We start from the raw sequence: 20804 nt of genomic DNA, 5'->3' as shown, positions 1-20804 counted from the left end.
CAGGTGGTTATCAACAAGTTCAACGGTTATAATCTGAGTTGAAAATGATTCTTACAGATTTGGTTTAGAACTGGTTGTTAACAAGGAGTAAGAAATCAAGCTGCAAGTTTTTTCTCTTGAAAGAGTTGCAAGTTCCTTGAAAAAAGGGTTACAGATTTCTGGAAATTTATTAAGAGCTAGTTATTGAAGTGATTCAGTGAGAATCTTAGAAGAAGAAACTGAAAGAGACAAGTGCGATACAGGAATTGTCTCAAGGTTGATTACTTCAAGAATATGAAAAGAAGCTCTAAGAGGAGGAGTTATGTAAGTATCTTCTCAGGGAAGAATCACTTGCAAGTTAGTCAAGTGAGTAATTTTCAAGCATCAAAGAGTCATAAAGAAGACAAAGGCTCTAGTTAGAGTCTGAAAATTGTCAGTGATGATGGTACTAAGTTTTGGTGGAGTTTGCATGCAAGTCAATGCATAGCAGATTGAAATTACAGCATGAAAGCATCAGGGTTCTAGATTTGGTGTGGAAGGAGCTGTACATGTTTGTCTCATGGTTATCACAAGGAGTTGTTGATATGAGACATGTAAAGGTTGCTGGTAGTGCTTAAAATCTGCTGGTGATGAGTTTGTTTTAACAAAGGGATTGAACAAGGTTTATGTTCAAGTCCAGAATGTGTGAAACAGATTGTTGTAGAAAAGGTTCAGTCTCAGGTTATACTGGATATTTAACCGGTTAGTGAGACTTTCTACATGGTGAATCAAGAGCTTCAAGTCTGAAGCAAAGATGATTCAGTTTTTCTGCATTTGATTCAAGTGAATTCAAAGGATTTTGATCTCAATGCGCATGAGTAAATCCTAAGAAACTATAGCAAGAGAATCAAGTTTTGCAGAAGGTAAATTGGTTTTTTTTTTTTTCAGTCACTATAACGGTTCTGTGGTATGAACGGAAGCTGCAGAGGATACTGATTGACTTGAAAGTCATAAGTGGTGGAGCTTATGAAGAATTCTGTTGTTATTTAACAGGTTTGATTGAAACTTGAACTTGTTAATGGAATTTGCTGATTGGTTGGTATCAAGATTATAAAGACATGAAGAGGTCAATAAGAGTTAAGCCAAAGCACAAGTGTGTGTGTTTCAGGCTGGTTATTTTTTCACAACTCAGTTTGGCGTTGAAGTGTTGAAGGTCTTGGAAAGAAATCAATTTGCTGGGCGTTTGGTCTGCATTAAGGTGAAATATGCAGAGCCTTTAAGAATTTGCAGGTTTTAGAACTGGTGTTAAAAGGTTCTAAAGTGTTGATGGCTCAGGTTCGTTCAGCGGGGTTAACCGTTACAGCGAAGGTGTATTAAATGTAAGTTTGATGCAGGAAGAAGCAAGCAGATTTATGGTGTTTAAACTGCTTAGAAGGCATTCTCTCTATCTCAAGTATGTGCAGGTTGTTTGGTCTTGATCATCATGTTCTCAGGTGGAGATTTGTGAGGATGAGAACTTGATGAACAAGGTTTATCAACTACACAAGTGCTACACAAAGGCAAACAAGATGGTAACTAGAGTTAAAGTAAATTAACTCTGGTTGGATATGGCTTTTTGGGACCACAAGGTGTCTTTGCAGTTGCTGTCCAAGAAGGATCGTTTGTCCATTTGTGGATCCAGCAGAAACATTAGGTCTAAGGAGTGTCTCTTTATAAGCACTAACCTAAGGCACATAAAGGGTGTCGCAGCCAAGCGGCCAGAAGAGGAGTGTGTGAGAAAGCCACAATGTGAGAGATGTAAGCAAGTATGAGAGATAGCCATTAAAGGTGTAAGCTTTGGTGTTTCTCTTGAGAGTGAAAAACAGAGGAGATATAGAGAAGAGAGCTCAAGTGTGAGTCTCTTTCTCAGAGGGATTCTCTCTTGTATTTTTTTGTAACTTGCTTGTTCTAGTGGATTCTGAGGAGAGTCTCGGCCCAGACGTAGCTATCCCTTTGTGGAAGTGAACTGGGTTAACAAACTTCTTTGTGTGCTCCTCTTCTCTTTCCTTTTGCTCTGTTTCTATCTTCTTCTTCTCGGTTATATGTTTTGCTCTGTTAAAAGATCTTGGTTTCTTGACAAGTCAGAGAAAGCTTGAGGCTTTGATGGTTCTTAAAACCTAACATTTACTGTATTGTAGTTTTCCATAAATAATATCATGATTTCTTACAAGAACAGTGAAGAGTTAGTGTCTCCCTTTCTAAAAACGTATTTGCATTACTTAGACGAACAACATTTGCAATATTGCTTGAGTCACCTTACGTCGCTCTCCTTTGTCAATTCTGTTTCTCATTTGTTTCCCTCCTTAAATACAAAATTAAAGAAAAGTTTATTTGGAGAGAAAAATATGATTAAGTATTCGACCAATTAAGATTAAGATAATGTGTTCCACTCCTAATAGATAAAGATGGTCACATTTAACATCAAGTTAATTATGGCAAACAGAAATATGATCAGTTGTGTTGATCTTGAATAGCTGGTGCTCAGAGGACTTAACATTAATCCCTCCCGAGTGCTGAATTATATATAGAAAAAAACTAAAAACTCGTAGATTCTTAAGACGATGCTGACACGACACAACACAACGCAAGACAACGATACGGGTTTGATCATGCTTGAAACCACGACAACACTTGCACAACTATTAACTCTATATATATATCATTGACATAACTGAACTAACACCATTCTTTTTGTGATAATTTCTCCGAATAATTTATCCTAAATATATAGGGGGGATGAGGTCCCTACAATGTACAGGTGTCCTTCGTCCCAGCCGATCACTTGCGTGTCACTTGCACCCAATATTTTCTCTCTCTTTAAATAGTGTAATGTCTTTCATTTTTAATTTATTATTATTATACACTTAAAAAAAATACTAACAATGAATAAAATGGGAACCTATGAAATGATAACGTCACCCGGAGAAGATCCCAGATCTGAGCGCGCTGGCATCTTTCATAGCTCGCCACGTGTCCAAAAGTTTTTCACTTTCGTGGGTGATCTTATCAAACAAATCTCGGTCTTTTGTGTTCTTCCTCCGGTAGAAAAAAACTTAGCTCTAATAAATATACTTTAATAATATTTATATATTTAAAATTTCTGGAAACCAAAAAAAAAAAAGAAATCCCCAAAATCTAGGGTTTTCTTCTTCTTCTTCTTCTCCAATTTCAATTTTTTCTTCTACGAAAATTCTGTTTGATTCCTGCCGCCTGTCGGGTGTTTCTCAGTCGCTTCTCTTTCACCAAGTTCCTTCCCTTTTACTTTTTCGTTTGTTGAAGCCAATTTTGTTCTCTGAACTCTGCAAAATCGTGATCGGTTATAATTCACTCTCAGGGTTTTGATTTCCTTAAAGAACAAGTGTTATCTTCTTTGAAGGCGGATTTCTAGAGAGCTCTCTGCTGTGAATCTCCTCTGGTATATTGAATTTTTCTCTCTTTTTTTCTTTCCTTTTTTGTGTCTGTATTTGAATTTTTGTTTGATGGTAATCATCGTGTAGGGGATTCAGGATATAATCGTTTTATGTAGTTTTGAGTTGTAAATTTCGAGCCTTGTGAAATTTTTATCCGTTTTCGTCTCTTTTTTGCATGCTTCTGCATTGGTTTATAAGCTCAGATTTTTGTCTAGTCCATGGTTTTAGTGTTAAAATTCTCTTCTTGGTTGGATATTGAGCTGGTTACTTTTGTATGTTGACCTGATTTTTTTTTCTTTTGAAGAGATGCAATCGAAACCGGGAAGAGAAAACGAAGAGGAAGTGAATCACCATGCTGCTCAGCAACCGATGATGTATCCAGAGCCCTGGTGGAAAAACAACTCTTTTGGTGTCTCTCCTCATGCCAGACCTTCTGGGATTCCATCTAATTCCTCTTCTTTGGATTGCCCCAACGGTGGTTCTGAGTCAAACGATGTTCATTCAGCCTCTGAAGATGGTGCCTTGAATGGTGAGAACGATGCCACTTGGAAGGATTCCCAAGCTGCTACTTCTTCCCGTTCAGGTTTCACTTCTTGGCTACTTTGGTTTTCTGACTCTTCTGCAGTATCACTTTTACTGCATGATCTGGTTTGTCTCTTTTGACATTTATGGGTTACAGTAACTTGTTAAATGGTTACCAAGTGATGTCATTCTCGATGTCTATTTTTGCAATTGGGTAAAGTTCCTCAAGCAGGCAGGAAAAATTAAGAAGGAATTCGGCACTGTAGGACATGTCAAAGTCATAAAGTTAACATTTGGTCCCTGATATAAACTTGCATTGGAATTTTTGTGTTTTGTATTGCTATCCGTGTAAAGGAGATTCTGTGTCACTGAGCTGTTGCATTTTTATTTGTTTATTTTGTCTGTAATGGTGTCTCTTTTCAATTTCAGTAGATAATCATGGAATGGAAGGGAATGATCCTGCGCTTTCTATGCGTAACCTGCATGACCAGCAACTTGTACAACCACCAGAGCTTGTTGGACACTATATTGTATGCAGTTTCCTCTCATTCCTTAATTGTATATGCTGTGTCGGCTCTTGAGCTTTTGAATTGACTTCTTTTTGGTCCCTAGAAATGATTTATTTTGTATAACACCCTTCATCTGTATGATAAACTCTTATTTTGTTTACAGGCTTGTGTCCCAAATCCATATCAGGATCCATATTATGGGGGAATGATGGGAGCATATGGTCATCAGCCATTGGTATCTTGCCAAATCCTCTCTCAATCTCTACAATAGTTCCATATGGTGCAGTGTTTATTTGATGTATGTTTGTCTTGCCACTAACTAACCTCCGTGGTTATTTGTGTTTGGTGTGTGGAATGTGTCTGGGTTGAGTCATTCTGTTTTCTGGAGTCAGTGATATGTTTTGAAAGTTCATGTCTTCAATAACCGAAAACTAATTTTGGGTATTCTCAGGGTCCTCCGAGTCTGAGTAATTTCGATTATCTGAGCTTATTTTTCACATTTTCTTGTTCAATGGTCTAAACAGGGATTCCGTCCATATCTTGGAATGCCTCGGGAGAGAACAGCTCTGCCACTTGACATGACACAAGAACCCGTCTATGTGAATGCGAAACAGTACGAGGGAATTCTAAGACGTAGAAAAGCACGTGCCAAGGCAGAGCTAGAGAGGAAAGTGATCAGGGACAGAAAGGTATTTTTTGCATTGATGGAAATTGAATTTGATTGGTAATTGGGAATTAATCAAAGAGATACTGAGAATCTAAGGATGTGTAGAGTCATCTATATCTTAGGTCAAATATCATAAAAACCAACTGTACCCTTGCTATATATTATGAAGGACTGAAAATGAGTTATATTATGAATTTGTAAGTTGAGTGTGTAACTCATTTAACGTGCACTGCTTACTTTTGGAATGCAACAGCCATATCTTCATGAGTCTAGACACAAACATGCAATGAGAAGGGCACGAGCTAGTGGAGGCCGGTTTGCGAAGAAAAGCGAGGTAGAAGCAGCAGAAGATGCAGGAGGAAGAGGAAGAGAAAGGGGTTCAGCAACGAACTCATCAAGCTCTGAACAAGTTGAGACAGACTCTAATGAGACCCTGAATTCATCAGGCGCACCATAATAAAGCCAAAGCTCTGAAAGGGAAAAGAGACACACTTTGGCTAATATATCCATTGCCCCAAACCGGCAAATCATTCTTGGCTTTTTGGTTTCTGTGTTTGTTACTTGTTCTGTCAAGAGTCCCATATTGTGTGGTTTTGCAGTTATGAATGTACATAGAGCGGGTCATGTTAGGTGTTAGATGGAGACAAGAGACGGGGAATAGTAAGTAGGTCTTGGTTTTTTTTATTCTTAACCTTTTTTCTTATTTTGCAAAATTGAAAGAATACGTTTGTTTAATCGTTTGCAATTCTGACCACAAAAGTGTTAACAGCTACAAAAGCCTATAGCAATGGTTCATGTCTGACCAACTTCAAAAGCTGTACACAGTTTTGTACCCGAGGAGAATAATTAGAAACTCGCTAATCATATGCTCTCATAAAAATTAATAGTACCTTTTTTGTTATTGTTAATGGTAACAAGCATAAAAGTATCTTACGAAAATTGCATACTCTGCTCATGGAAAATTGACATACAACAAGATTTCATCGACAGTAACAATCACTAACAACAAAAGAATTTGTTTAATCTACAACGGGAAGATTGATTATTTTATATCAACAAAATAAACAGGAAGAGCACATGAGAAAGAACTCAGGAAACACACAATTATAATATTTTTAAGCATTGTCATTCTTTGAATCCACTGGAGAGAAGAAGAAGAGAGTCAATTTGTGTGTTTCCCATTTTGAAGAAGAGAGAGAAAGAGGAAGACTTTGACTCGTCTTCTTCTTCCTCTCTTCTCTCTCCCTATCACTGCATCTGTTTTTCTCACAACGTATGATGACTTTTCCCTTTAATTTATCGTTCTGCATCTCTCTCTTTTGCTTCTACTATTATATGTTTCTCCCCATTTATCTTTTGAAGGTCTGTGTTTTTTCCCTTTTCCCTTTTCTTTGGCCTTAGCTAGGGTTTTTAATATATTAGGGGTTCATGTTTGCTTTCAGCTATGTTGTTAATTGGAAATGGTTCCTGGCTGAAGAAACTAATGGCAACTTGATGAACAGTGCTCAAAGTTTTGAACTTTCTGGGTTTTTCAGGAATCTTGAGATTTGATTAGATGGGGAACTGTTGTGGCAATCCGAGTTCGGCTACGAACGAGAGTAAACAAGGGAAACCCAAGAACAAAAGCAATCCTTTTTACAGCAATGAATACACTGCAGATAGATCTGGAGCTGGGTTTAAGCTCTCTGTGCTGAAAAATCCTACAGGACATGATATATCTTTGCAGTATGATCTTGGACGTGAGGTTGGTCGAGGCGAGTTTGGTATAACTTACTTGTGTACTGATAGAGAAACAGGTGAGAAGTATGCCTGCAAGTCCATATCGAAGAAGAAGCTGAGAACAGCAGTTGATATAGAGGATGTTAGGAGGGAAGTTGAGATTATGAAGCATATGCCTAAACACCCAAATGTGGTCTCTTTGAAGGATGCCTTTGAGGATGATGATGATGTGCATATAGTTATGGAGTTGTGTGAAGGAGGGGAACTCTTTGATCGGATTGTTGCAAGAGGTCATTACACTGAGCGTGCTGCTGCCGCGGTTATGAAGACTATTGTTGAAGTTGTTCAGGTTTCATAGCTGTGTTTACAGTGTCTTTATCCTTACCTTGTTTTCTCTATGTTTCTGTTCACACATCCCTGGTTTGTCATTACAGATATGCCATAAGCAGGGGGTGATGCATCGGGATCTTAAACCAGAGAATTTTCTTTTTGCAAATAAGAAAGAGACGGCACCTCTCAAGGCCATTGATTTTGGATTATCTGTATTCTTCAAACCTGGTATATTTATAATATCAAATTGTGATGAGTATCAATGGAGCATATATATTCGTGTATCTTTACTTTACCCGAATTTATTAAACTGTAATAGGTGAGCAGTTTAATGAGATTGTTGGAAGTCCTTATTACATGGCACCCGAGGTGCTGCGAAGAAACTATGGACCTGAGATCGATGTCTGGAGCGCAGGAGTCATCCTCTATATCCTTCTTTGTGGTGTCCCGCCATTTTGGGCCGGTTTGTGACCGTATTCTCCTTCTTTCCTCTAGATTATTCACTTAAGAACTCTTGCAGACATTTTCGTTGTTTGTAATTTTGGTACAGAGACTGAACAAGGGGTGGCTCAAGCGATCATTAGGTCAGTAATTGATTTTAAGAGAGATCCATGGCCAAGAGTTTCTGATAGCGCTAAAGACCTTGTGAGAAAGATGCTTGAGCCTGATCCCAGAAAACGGCTTACTGCTGCACAAGTACTTGGTAGGCTTCCGTTTTTAGCAGCACCAAGTTTTTAAAAATCGTATACTCATGAAGGAATATCCTATTTGCAGAACATTCTTGGATACTGAATGCAAAGAAGGCTCCAAATGTCTCTCTTGGGGAGACTGTGAAAGCAAGGCTCAAGCAGTTTTCTGTTATGAATAAGCTCAAGAAACGAGCTCTACGAGTACGATTCTGTTAAGCCATGCCACTGTTTATCGATTTGCTTCCAATCTGATTCAGAAGCATAAATAAAATTGTACACTTGTGTTCCCCTTCTAGGTGATAGCTGAACACTTGTCAGTGGAAGAAGCAGCCGGGATAAAGGAAGCTTTTGAAATGATGGACGTGAACAAGAGAGGCAAGATAAATCTTGAGGAGCTTAAATATGGACTTCAAAAAGCTGGACAACAGATTGCTGATGCCGATCTTCAGATTCTTATGGAAGCTGTATGAAACATTTATTTCAAAGCACTATGCTCGCAACAAGTGCTACATTACTTCTGATAAATGAAACACATTTTTTCTCCTGCAGACTGATGTTGATGGGGATGGGACACTGAACTATGGCGAGTTTGTGGCTGTTTCGGTGCACCTTAAGAAGATGGCGAATGATGAACACTTGCATAAAGCTTTTAACTTCTTTGATCAGAACCAGAGTGGTTACATAGAGATTGAAGAACTCCGTGAAGCGTTGAATGATGAACTGGATGATACTAGCAGTCAGGAAGTTATTGCAGCCATCATGCAAGATGTTGACACCGACAAGGTAACCACCCAAAAGAATAAGATCTTTCCACCCATTTGTTTAAGTGCATACACATCTGAATCATTTCAGAAGGGTAATTAACAATTCTACATTTCTCTACTCCTTTTAAGATGATAAAGAACACATCTTTCTTTCCTCTGATCAGGATGGGCGTATAAGCTACGAAGAGTTTGTTGCGATGATGAAAGCTGGGACAGACTGGAGAAAAGCGTCAAGGCAGTATTCCCGGGAAAGATTCAACAGTTTGAGCCTCAAGTTAATGAGAGATGGTTCATTGCAATTAGAAGGCGAGACCTAAGAAGCAAGACAAAAAGAAGAAAGTAGAAGAAGCATCAGCATTGATGTGAAAATGTCAAAAAGACATCATATGCTCTTCTATAAAGCTTTTAACACGGTAATGATTGATAGGGGCTTTAGGTTTTTCAATTGTTTGAAAAGTTCTTCTTCCTTGGACAGCGATGGGATGTGATGATTATGTCAACGAGTTTCTGAGTTACCAAAGATGAGTTTGTGATTTTTCTTTCTTTATAAAAATATGCTCGCAAGTTGCAAAAAGAATGAGCTACCTTTGTAATTTTGTAAGCACACATTAATAAGCTGCTCTGGTCTGGTGTAAGAGGCACCGTGAAAAGCACGCGCCAGTTGGAATCTATCGTGAGGCCCACCACATATAAACAAACTAAGAAGAATAAGAAAGAAAAAAAACCCTTAAAACACTCTGAAGAAAGAATCTTGCTTTTCGCTGACTCTCCTCTGCTCTCAATCGACCGCTTACCTTAACCTACACACAGAGAGATCTCTGAAAGTCAGCAAGTCTCTCTCTATCTCTCTTTGTGTAGCATCAATGGCAATAGCGTCTTGCTTCTTCTGTGTTCCTACCCCGAATACATCTATCTCTGAATCCAATCTCACATGGCCTCACCTCGCTTCATTTCCTAGACTCTCTTCATCCTCTTTTAACGGTGTAATCTCTGCCAAGTCCATCTCTTTCAACCGCCGTGTCTCCATCACCCCTGTTTTATCCGCATCGATTGATAACGGCGGCTCTGATAACATCGGAGGAGGTCATGGTGGCGGTGGCGGTGGCGATGGAGGTAAGAACAATGGAGATGGAGAAGGTGGCGAGGACAGGGATAGGAACAGGAACGAGGCGATGCTTTTGTTGACGGAGTCCGGGACTGGATTGGACACTCTTCCTAAGGATCTAGCGGCTGCTATTGAGTCGGGTCGGATTCCTGGATCGGTTATTACCAGGTTTTTGGAGCTCCAGAAATCGGCTGTGATGCGGTGGCTGATGCAGTTTGCTGGGTTCAGAGAAAGACTGTTGGCTGATGATCTCTTCTTGGCTAAACTCGCCATGGAATGTGGTGTTGGCATCTTCACCAAGGTCTCTGTTTTCCCCTGTTTTTCTTTTCATTTGATAACGAGTTTGAATTTTTTTGGGTGGTTTCTGGAGAATTCATCGGGAGAATGTTTTGATTTTGGTTTCAATCATGAATTACGAATCCAGCACCTTTTGAATTATTCCTTTTAAAACATTTTAAAAGAGCAAATCTGGTAATTCTCTTTGTAGTTTTACAAAGTTTAAAACTAACATGTTTGGGAATGTGTTGCTTCTTTTGTTCCAGACTGCTGCTGAGTATGAACGGCGTAGAGAAAACTTCTTCAACGAACTTGAAGTTGTCTGTGCCGATGTGGTAATCATTCTTTTCTCGTGGTGACTTTTTTCTAAGTGTTCCTGTCAGATCGTTGGAACTTTCTATGAGAAATTGTGAAATTGTTAGATGGTAGAGATGGATGAGAAATTTGTCAACAAATATCTTTTAGATGACCTATTCGGGTTGACGAAGGGTTGGGGGTAGTTTGTGGTTGTGATGGGGTCTGCAAATTTTCACCATTAGTTTTGCATGACTATGAGAGTAGTTGAGGTTTGCTTTGTCTCTGAGGTAAGAACCAAATTTTTGAACTGTGCAAATAGCAAATTTGGAGATAATAAAAGTAAAGGGGTCACCGTTTGCTGCTTTGTCACTTTGTTATTAAAAGGTCCTTGAACTATATGGCAAATACATACATACAATACACAGAAGTTGGCCCTGATGTCATGGCGATCTTCTGCTGGAATTTAGATTTTATTTTGTTGTGCTTAAGCGTACTTATTTTCATTTTGTTTTTTTTTTTCAATTATTAGGCGATGGCTATCATTGCCGATTTCATGTTAGTTTATCTTCCTGCTCCTACCGTTTCTCTTCGACCACCTCTCGCACTTACTGCTGGAGGTATATCCAAGTTTTTCCACAACTGCCCAGACAATGCCTTCCAGGTATCAATTTTTTTTCTGTAAAAGACTTGTTCTAGCACATGCAGATTAAGTTTACAAAAGTTTGTTCTCATCTAATTATGCAATGTGCTTACTGCAGATTGCTCTTTCTGGAACCTCATATACTCTCTTGCAAAGGCTAGGTGCTATAACGGTGTGTGGTTTAGATCACTTTTTTACTCTATGATCTTAATAGTGTACTGCACAATAGTTGGTTCCGGATAAAATGTATTGTTTGATGTTATGCAGCGCAATGGAGCTAAGCTGTTTGCAGTTGGCACCACATCATCTCTGGTGAGTCGAAACATATCTACCTGGAAATGGATTAGTTGATTGTTTGCAAAACTGGTTTCCCAGTAATTAATTCCTTCAGATTTCGTTTCTTCATTCTTTTGACTTGGCTTATTTCGTTTCTCCATCTTTCAAAATTGGTCAGGTTGGTACTGCTATTACAAATGCATTCATAAAAGCACGACTAGCTGTGGACCAAACTTCTGAAGGTGAAATCGAAACTGTTCCAATAGTCTCCACAAGTGTTGCATATGGCGTCTATATGGCTGTTTCTAGCAACCTAAGGTACTGAGTTTCTTTCTACCAAAGCTTACTATAGAAGTCCAAAAGGAAAAAAAAAAAGCATAGACAAACAAACTCGAATAGCGCATTTTAGCATTTAGATTGGATAATTGTAAAGAGATGTGTGGTTTGAAATAAACAGGTACCAAGTAGTGGCTGGTGTGATTGAACAACGTCTCCTGGAGCCAATGCTACACCAACACAAACTTGCACTCAGTGCATTGTGTTTCGCAGTTAGAACAGGAAACACATTCTTGGGTTCCTTATTGTAAGTTCTTTTAACACTCACACCTTGTTTTTAACTCTCTGTCGTATGTTTTTTTTTTACTCACATGTTCTTTTTGTTGGTGTCGCAGATGGGTGGATTATGCACGCCTCATTGGTATCCAGAAATCTCATTAATGAAGCAGAATAAGAACCGGATGTGCTGCTGGATTCTGACTTGGTCTTCAGACTTATGTATACACAAACTACTTTGTCTTTCATACGATTTTTCTTCTTTGGTCCTATTTCTAGAAAATTAGTCGATTTTTCCATGCAAACTAAGGCTATTTTCACGAAGCACAAAGATTTTTATGCATTTGGGTTTGAAACCTCTTGATTCCACAGTGTGGGATTGATTTTCTCAACAGTCTATTTTGGCTGCAGCTAGAAGTTTATAGCATATGAATAAATGATAGGTTCGTTTTCATACAAATGAAAAACCAACTTCAAATCAATAATAATAGAGAATCAGTGACAAATGTATAATGTATCAGAAGACAAAGCCTAAGCAAGAACTTCATCTTTGTGACAAGCTCTTATCTTCACTTCCAAAGTCTCCGTACTGTCAACACTTTGCACGTCGCAACATTCAATTCCTTCACCCTGTTGAATATTTCAAGTTGTTTTAGATCATATGGAAATGGATTATAATTTGTTTCCAAAGATTATAGAGGATATATTGATACCATCTTGTGCATAGTAGCAGCAATGACTCGGACTTCTGAAATGTTACGAGCAGAATGGTTGCCATTTAGTAAACAAGGAGGCAATCTTCTTGCAGGTCTCATCTTGTACATAGTGGTTACCATGCTTTGGTTCTTGTCCTCCACAATCGTATCAAAGAAAAACTGACGAGGCATTTCGCACGGATCATTAGTAACCCGTCTGGTGTTAAACGTGTACGACGGTATTCGAACATCCTTCCATGGCCGGAACGTTTCGAGAGGGCGTTTAAGGTGGTTTCTTGGGAATATAGATTGGTAAATGTGGACTGAGTATCCCCAAGAGACAGAGACTGACCAGTTATTTCCCCTTTGGTAACATATTGTCTGTTGCAAGACACGGGACTGGTCGGTTTGTGCGGTCTTCATGAGGTGGTTCACGGATTGTTGCCGGTTCATGCCTGGGAAAATCGGGTCTATGACATCGAAATGGTGGAGGCTGATAAGAGGACATTGAGGATGAGCTGATAAGAGACCTGATATATCACCGTGCAGATCAATCTGCAAAGACAAAGTGATGAGAGTTATGTCAACATATAGAGATGCACAAGAATTACTTTCTTGGTCACACTACAAACCGATCCATATTATATCACATTGTACTTGCACTTTGGTAACTATTAATCAAAACTCGTAGACACTAAAACTGAAAATCTGAAATGAAGATCCGTACCTGGTGAATGCCTTTCTCCAAAGTAAGATCAATCCCCAAGTCGGCCAAGCAACGAAATGAGAGAAGATCGCTATAAACGCCAAGGTATCTTCCGATACATTCTTCCATTTTGTTGAGAAGTGTTACTACGGTTGGATAGCTCAATGCGTATCCGCCGCCTCCATATCCCATGTCGAAAGCGAAAATGGCATTGGACCAAACGTTTTCCGAGTTCATCCCGATGTAATAGTGCTTCTTGTGGTCATACCGGTCGAGAGCTTCGACTAAATTGTCCAAGAAGAAGAGAGTATCATCATCTGCTATCACAAACCATCTTGTCTCTTTGGACGCCTTCTTAAACGACTCATGGAGGGATTGGAAAAGGCGGATCTGAGTCTTGAATTTGTTTGTGATGAAGGATTCTTTGTTAACAGAGAAAGGAGGAGACTGGTTAGGCCAAGGCAAGAGATCACGACCAGGTGGTCTTTCGAGGAAGACATACCCTGTCGTGATGTTTGGTCTCCACCAAGGCTCTATGTAGCCTCTCCTATATCTCCAAGTCTTTGTACTACCAACGATGACAAAAAATAGATGGCTGATATCTGTAGGAGACTCTCCTGTCATTTGCAAGGCCGCAGATGGTGCTGAATCATAGGAAGAGGAAGAGAAGGAGAAACTAGGGTCAAGAGGCGCAAAGAATTTATGGGTTATCATTTTGTGAGGTTGGTCAAACGCTAAAGTGTGTAACAAGAAAAGCAGAGCACCGGAAACCGCTAAGGACTTCCATAAGGTATATAATGACAGATTCTGAGAGATATGACTCAGTTTGGTTAGTTTGGTGGTGGTGGTGTTGTTGTTCTCAAATGCCATTGAGAGAGACTCAGAAAAATTACACAAAAAAAATGATTTGATAGGAAATGTGTCTGACTACTCCAGAGATATAGATGTATAGAAATAGTTGGTTACTAAAGTAGAGGGGGATGTTGATCATGAGCTAATGCGCATAAAACATGTGATCAAATTAATCATACAAAGTTCTGAAATTTCTCGTTTTTGGAAAAAGAAAATAAAGAGATAAAAAGGTAACAAAAGAAGCCAAAAACAGGGATGATGAAACAATTTTCATGCAGCTTCTATGCATTATCGCATGTTACCATTTTATTCACATTACCAAACATATGCAGTTATAAACTCCTTCTTTCTTTCACTCACTTGAAGAAAGTACAATATATATATTTTGTTATTTCTAAAATTCACATTTAACATAAGTTAAATTAACTCTCAAACCTAGTTTGATCTTGAGCCAGTTAAACCTTAGTCTAAAAACCATTTCATTTATGAAAACACAATGCACCAGCTCTTCACCTTGTTCAAGCTGAGAGTTAGAAGTTAAATCTCCAAATCTGTTTTTTTTTTCTATAATATAATTTTACATCAGTGATTCAGTATAAACTTTACTAGCTGAGATAATACTAGGGGACACAAAAATATATCAGATTACATGAATTCAGAGTCAGCTTAGTTGCTGAAACATGTACACTTGTAAGTACTCTGACTAATCAGAAGATTGATACTTCGAGCATTATATTAGTTAGTTTGCTGGTTCGGACATGTTTGAGATTAAACCGGTTTGACTGATTAATCAGTCCGATTTGGGTAAATAATGGTTTAGCGATTTTGATCTGCTGGCTATTTTTTTGCTGCTCTGGTTCACCGGTTTTGTCTCTTCTACTTCTTCTACCCGCTTCTTGTCTGGTTTTGCAATCTTCGGTGTCTGCTCTCTTTCAAAAGGAATCTCTTTCTCAACCGATGTAAGTCGTGTCGCTTTTTTTTTTAGTTTAGGGATTTCGTATTCATTACGATGATGCCTTTGGTAGTTTTCTTATGATTCTGGGAGATTTATTAGGCTTCCATTTTATTTATTTAGCTAACAACAATACTAAAAATCCAAAGAAATCAAATTTTAAAGGATCCATTGGAAAGAAATAAACTTTGGCTTAATGTGATAATGATTTTTAGATTTTAGGATTTTATAGTGATTGATGATTACACACCCTCTATACTCTCAGATAAACGACTTGTTACCTCAGCTTCTTCCTTTACTGAATTTTCAGATCCTCTCAATATTATCTCTGTTACCGGACATAAGGAGTAGTTGTTTACATGATGCTACTTGGACAACAGAGAATGCTTGAATGAAACTCTGAGAATGAAGTTTTGGGGAGGCTTCTTAGTCATCGTTGGTTCCATTTCCTTTGTTGGATTTGTTTTTGTAGCTTTAATCTCCAAATTGTTTCCACTCTCTGAGGATCCCATTATCCAAGCTATTCAGAATGATAGGTACACTCTTGTTCCATCTTGTTGACATCTGTTATCTGTATGTCATCTCATGATTTATATTCTCCAGGTACTACTGCTTCTTGGCTCCATTGACTTTACCAGCTCTACTGGTTGCTGTTTACTTTCATTGGCTTAGCATGAAGCTCTTCAAGCACGCATGATACACGTAGCAACATCTTACTCCCAAGGTAGGATTCAGAGTTCCAATCTACCTTACTGGCTTATTAGGTTGAAATGCCACTGTAGTTAAATCATATGCTAATACAGAGAACTAGTTTCTTTGGGGATGATTATTAGTTTATTTTACCTTGTAATTGCCGCTGAATTTGGTAGAGATCAATATCTTTTGTTAATAAAGCTGTCATCAAACTTAACCAGATTTCCTAACATTTGTCTTTTAGAGACATGAAATCTGGATTTTCTGGTGATTGTGTAGAATGGTTATAAGCACGGTTGGATTACTACATTGTTGCAGACTCCGAAAGATTCAATATTGTAACCCGGGATATATCACTGCTATTATCTATCTTTAGAAAGCAGATTGTAATAAAATATTAAATGTTAAGTTACTTTCACATTGCCATCAAAACGAGACGAGAAAGATAAGAGGTCAGAAAATGTCAGATAAATTCAATGTTGCATTCTGATGAAAGTCTGGGGAGAGCCAGCAGATTAGCTCGCAAGACCGTAATGTTGTCGTTGTTGTCTGCGCCAACACCAACTTTCACAGTTTCAAGACATTCCAACTTTCCCAAGAAATGTCTCATCTGATCTAGCTCTTGAAAAGATCCTCCATATTCTGAAATCTTTAGAATCTTCACTTGACATGTCCATAAACAACATAATTCCTCTTCCTCATTGACAATCTTCCTCTGTTTCCTAGGGATGCAAGCACATGCATCTCCACATCTATTTGTTACTTTGTGCAAAAGACCCTGAAACCAGAGACCAATTTGACATGTATAGTGTGGCAACGCTAACAACAACAAACTGAAAGAGTCTCACCGTAAATGAAAATTTATGATAATACCTTGAAAACTAATGTGTGTAGATTAGGACAACTCTTGAGCAAAAGAGGCATTATTTGCCAACCTTTTTCCTTGTGACTCTCGATAGATAAATTGAGGAGGTTGTCGAACACCGGCATGAATTTACAACAGAACTGAAACGCCTGATTTTATATATGATCATCACAACCAAAATCCATATATAAGCGACCAAAAAAAAACAATCAATAGAAGAAGAAGAAGAACGAGTAGACAAAACTGACCTCAAGGGTATCAGGAGACAGGTGAAGGGTCGTAATGTTGCTTATACTTGCAACCAGAGCTGTAACATCGCCAAATATAGCCGCCTTTGGAACAGGATCATAAAAATCAAGATAAAAATCAACTTCATCATTATCATCAACATCATCATCAGTATCAGAGTAATCATAATCGTTAGTTGACTCCCATAGCTTGAGACTCAGCCTGGCTTCGACAAGCAAATTCAAATCACAAACCGAATACTCAGGGAAGACATAGCCAGAATAGTCAAGGTAGACAAGACTAGGTGCATCGATCTGCATTAGATAGTGATGCTCTTGATTAGAATCCGGAAGATCGATAAGAACCACAAGTCGCTTGACGGATTCATTAAACACGTACGCACTGGAACATGGCGGATACCACTGATCTGCCTCAGTTATGAATAATTCTTCTAGGACAGGGCAGCCATCAAGGAACTTAGCATGGTTGAAACAATCAAACATAACACAGAAGAGAGAGAGTGATTTGAGCGCTGGGAAAAACACACGATCCACTTCGAGATAATAATCACCGGATATTGTGAGCTTCACCAGTGTGTTGCTCGTTAAAAAAGCTCTATCTAGAAAAAAACCACAATGGATGGGGTCGCCGTGCAAGTGCAGTTCCAACAAACCGCAGTCCATTGCAGTCCAAATCAAACGGTTGACGCAAGGTTCCACAAAAGCTTGTATATCTTTACGGCAAGGTGTAACAGGCACATGGCACAGAGAGAGTTTCTTGATCATAGCCATGGGAGAATTGCTTAACAGAGCACATATTTTGTCTACCAAATCTAGAAAGCGAATTTTTGCTGCTTCTTCTTCGTCAGGACACGAAAAAACTATCGAGTCATCCAAACAGAGGTTGTCTACAAGTCCCAGCAGATTCCTCCACCTCTTGGACAGAACCGATGTCGAAGCAGCCACTTTTGTCGGAACTAAAGACAGGATCTTGCCGAGAATCTCATCTGGCAAATTGCTGATCGAATCTCTACGACTCATACCCAATAATTTAAAATTGTACCTACTCTACACCCTAAAACAACAATTCAGGCAAATCTCAAAAAAATCAAAGATGATCCTTTAAATCGTAAAAGAAGGGACTTTGAGGAAGAGAAATACTTACGACGTCAGAAGAGACAAGGAGAATAGAAAAACCTTGCTTTGCTTTGCTTGACGACGGAATCTGCGAGCCGCGGGAGAGCGACGAGAAAGGAACCGCAACTCTTTTCTTTTCTTTTCTTTTCAATCAAATAAAGCACAAATCAGTCGACCAATAATATTTGCCACATAATTTTTTGTCCAATTTATACTTCTCTTTTTGTCAAAGAAAATATATTTGACAAATACATTTATTTAGGAAAAATATTAATAACAGAATATATTTTTGTCAAAGAAAATCAAAATTTTTAATAGAAAAATACATAAGAAATACATAAGAAAGGGAAGAAGATATATACGGTAAATGTAAAAGATTGTAGGAGTGATTCGATGAAGTCAAATCTGTCTTTACCTGTATACATTATCTTAATATAATCAGCCACAAAGTTATAGCTAGGGTAAAACACCTATGGCAATAGTTTACCATAGCTAACTTTTTATATAAATTACTAGGTTTTCAACTCACACTATATATGGTTATATTCAATATAATTTTGTAAAAACTATTTAAGATTAACGATTAATAAATTAACTACTCAAAAAAACATTGTCTATCTAAAATTTGAAATTCGAAATTATATGCTTTTCTACCATTATTTAGTTTTATATTTCAAACATACTCATACCAAATTTCATAAAAACAACAAACAAAGTAACTAACCAAGATATCAATAAATAATAATAAAAAACAAATAAAGATACCGGATTGTAGTTTTTACCTTAGCATCATCGGCTCTCCAATTACTATATTTTAAGAATTTCCCGATCAGAGATCCCAATATAGACAATACTCCTATTACATAAACCATAAAAAAGAAAAAAAAAAGTTAGAATTGCACTAAACAATTAAAACACAGAAAAATTATACAACACTATTAAAAACACAAATATAATCTCGAATGGAATAAAAAAAATAAACAAATGATAAGCAATTCAAATAATACAAACAATTCAAAAAACGCAAAATACAAAGAAAATCATATTATCAAAAATATGAGCTACACCAACAATAAAAAAATCAGTTTACGAAACTAATAGAACCAGATACTAATGTAGAGGTCGAGACTCTATATTTATTGTTGAATTTGTGAGAAATTTTTCTCACAAAAGAGAAGGTAAAGTAAATAAAAAGAGTTAGGGCTAACTGCATAATTATCCAACTTAGTTTTACTTTTTAAAATAGAAAATTTTACTCAAACACAATATTCACAATAAATTTTGAAATACTTTAACATAAAAATAAACAAAAAATTAAGTATGTTCATTTTTAAAATTAATAAAAGTTCAATTATATATTTCGATTCGTGTTATATCATTTATTTTTTTATGATTGACGACTAATGAATTAACTACTTGAAACAACGTCGTCCATCTAAACTCCTAAATTCAAAGTTAGATGCCTTTCTAACATAACTTAGTTTTATGTTTTAAGAATACTCATACCAAATTTCATAAACAAAAGACAAACTAACTAACCAAGATATAAATAAATAATAAACAAACAAACAAACAAATAAATATATCTTCCTAGCATCATCTCCAATTTCTTCATTAAAAACTTTCTTGATCAAATATCCCAATATAGACAATACTCCTTACATAAACCATTAAAAAGGTTAGAATTGCAATAAACAATCAAAACACGGCAAAAATAATACAACATTAAAACACAATTATAACCTGAAATAGAATTACAAACTCATAAATGGGTGATAAGTAACTCGAATAATAGATATTATTCGAAAAAACAAAAATACAAAGAAAATCATATTATCAAAATATGAACTACACAAAAAAATTATTTTTAAAAAAAAAGTCAGAACTACGAAACTAATGGAACCAAGTACTAATTTAGAGGTCGAGACTCTATATTTATAGTTGAACTGTTAGGGCTAAACCAATATAATTATCCAACTCGAATTTACTTTTTAAAATAGTAATTTACTCAAACACAATATTCACAATAAATTATTAGGTAATTTAATAAACAAAACTCAGTATTTTCGTTTTTAAATTTAACAAAAATTAAATTTTTGCATTTTGATTATTTTTATATCATTTATTTATTATGAAAATGAAATATTAAATTTAGAAATATCTCCATATTTTATAATATATCTTTTATGTCCATAATCTTATTATTTTCCTTTTTACATTAAAAACTTAATAAAGAAATTATCGTAATTTCAAAAAAGTCAAATATTGAGATGTCTAATCTCGATTGGTCGTTTAAAATCCTATGTGGACGCTCTCAAAATTTTATAGCATCAACTTTTATATAGTGTAGACTAGGTTTTGAACTCACGCTACGCGTGGGTATGTTCGATATATTTTGGTAAAAATTATTTATTATTAACGATTAATGAATTAACGATATATTAATGATTGACTAATTGAAACAACGATATCCCTCTAAACTCCTAAACTCGAAATTACCTTTCTTACTTTCTACCATATATAACTTAGTTTTAAATTTTCAGAATACTCATAACAAATAAACAAACAAACAAATTAACTAACCAAGATATCCATAAATACTTTAAAAAAAATGCAAATAAAGATATCATCATCTGCCTAACATCATCTCCAATTAGTTCATTGAAAGATTTTCCCGAACAAATATCCAAATATAGACAATACTCCTTTTACATAACAAAACAAACAAAAAAATTAGAATTGCACAAAACAATCAAAACACACCAAAATAATACAACACTATAGAAACACAATTATGACCTTGAATGGAATCACAAAATCATAAACGGATGATAGAAAACTCAAATCATATAAACAATTCAAAAAACGCAAATACAAAGAAAATCATATTACCAAAAATACTACACCACAAAAAAAAAATCATA

General features: G+C 36.7%; 5 protein-coding genes and 1 long non-coding RNA gene across 9 annotated transcripts; 4 read left to right on the top strand and 2 right to left on the bottom strand.

Moving 5' to 3' along the window:
- The first annotated feature begins 3108 nt into the window (after positions 1-3108).
- Positions 3109-5846, top strand: LOC17884277 (nuclear transcription factor Y subunit A-1). 2 transcript variants are annotated; one of them, XM_006288378.2, is made up of 6 exons: positions 3109-3412; positions 3712-3990; positions 4362-4459; positions 4602-4673; positions 4963-5127; positions 5359-5846. In XM_006288378.2, exons 2-6 carry the CDS (start codon positions 3714-3716, stop codon positions 5560-5562), a joined length of 816 nt encoding a protein of 271 aa, XP_006288440.1. In that variant the 5' UTR covers positions 3109-3412; positions 3712-3713; the 3' UTR covers positions 5563-5846. The 2 variants fall into 2 exon arrangements, with proteins under 2 accessions (XP_006288440.1, XP_006288441.1); XM_006288379.2 differs by having other exon boundaries at positions 3110-3412; positions 4359-4459.
- Positions 5847-6199: 353 nt separating this feature from the next.
- LOC17883863 (calcium-dependent protein kinase 7) lies at positions 6200-9200 on the top strand. 2 transcript variants are annotated; one of them, XM_006289155.2, is made up of 9 exons: positions 6200-6378; positions 6641-7173; positions 7259-7382; positions 7474-7617; positions 7705-7857; positions 7929-8044; positions 8140-8307; positions 8393-8626; positions 8772-9200. In XM_006289155.2, the coding sequence occupies exons 2-9, from the start codon at positions 6661-6663 to the stop codon at positions 8922-8924; spliced, it is 1605 nt and encodes a 534-aa protein (XP_006289217.1). In that variant the 5' UTR covers positions 6200-6378; positions 6641-6660; the 3' UTR covers positions 8925-9200. The 2 variants fall into 2 exon arrangements, with proteins under 2 accessions (XP_006289217.1, XP_023636186.1); XM_023780418.1 differs by lacking the exon at positions 6200-6378 and adding an exon at positions 6381-6467.
- A 172-nt stretch (positions 9201-9372) lies between these two features.
- Positions 9373-12111, top strand: LOC17881352 (protein RETICULATA-RELATED 4, chloroplastic). Its single transcript, XM_023780419.1, has 8 exons — positions 9373-10013; positions 10255-10323; positions 10815-10946; positions 11044-11097; positions 11193-11237; positions 11380-11519; positions 11659-11784; positions 11873-12111. The coding sequence occupies exons 1-8, from the start codon at positions 9471-9473 to the stop codon at positions 11916-11918; spliced, it is 1155 nt and encodes a 384-aa protein (XP_023636187.1). The 5' UTR covers positions 9373-9470; the 3' UTR covers positions 11919-12111.
- A 71-nt stretch (positions 12112-12182) lies between these two features.
- LOC17883776 lies at positions 12183-14082 on the bottom strand. Its single transcript, XM_006286646.2, has 3 exons — positions 13176-14082; positions 12467-13003; positions 12183-12383 (listed from the first exon to the last, which is right to left on the bottom strand). Exons 1-3 carry the CDS (start codon positions 14022-14024, stop codon positions 12285-12287), a joined length of 1485 nt encoding a protein of 494 aa, XP_006286708.2. The 5' UTR covers positions 14025-14082; the 3' UTR covers positions 12183-12284.
- Positions 14083-14490: 408 nt separating this feature from the next.
- On the top strand, positions 14491-15960 carry LOC17881416. Its single transcript, XR_002833443.1, has 3 exons — positions 14491-14965; positions 15269-15494; positions 15562-15960. It is a non-coding gene; the product is annotated as an uncharacterized LOC17881416 (long non-coding RNA).
- A 27-nt stretch (positions 15961-15987) lies between these two features.
- Positions 15988-18046, bottom strand: LOC17882563 (F-box/LRR-repeat protein At1g48400). 2 transcript variants are annotated; one of them, XM_023781377.1, is made up of 4 exons: positions 17909-18046; positions 16765-17818; positions 16525-16665; positions 15988-16429 (listed from the first exon to the last, which is right to left on the bottom strand). In XM_023781377.1, the coding sequence occupies exons 2-4, from the start codon at positions 17782-17784 to the stop codon at positions 16115-16117; spliced, it is 1476 nt and encodes a 491-aa protein (XP_023637145.1). In that variant the 5' UTR covers positions 17785-17818; positions 17909-18046; the 3' UTR covers positions 15988-16114. The 2 variants fall into 2 exon arrangements, with proteins under 2 accessions (XP_023637145.1, XP_006287607.1); XM_006287545.2 differs by having other exon boundaries at positions 16765-18046.
- Between the last annotated feature and the right edge of the window lie 2758 nt (positions 18047-20804).

The sequence above is a fragment of the Capsella rubella genome, unplaced genomic scaffold (genome assembly GCF_000375325.1).
Source record: "Capsella rubella cultivar Monte Gargano unplaced genomic scaffold, Caprub1_0 scaffold_6, whole genome shotgun sequence".
Lineage (NCBI taxonomy): Eukaryota > Viridiplantae > Streptophyta > Magnoliopsida > Brassicales > Brassicaceae > Capsella > Capsella rubella.
This window is presented reverse-complemented; position numbering and strand designations above follow the sequence as displayed.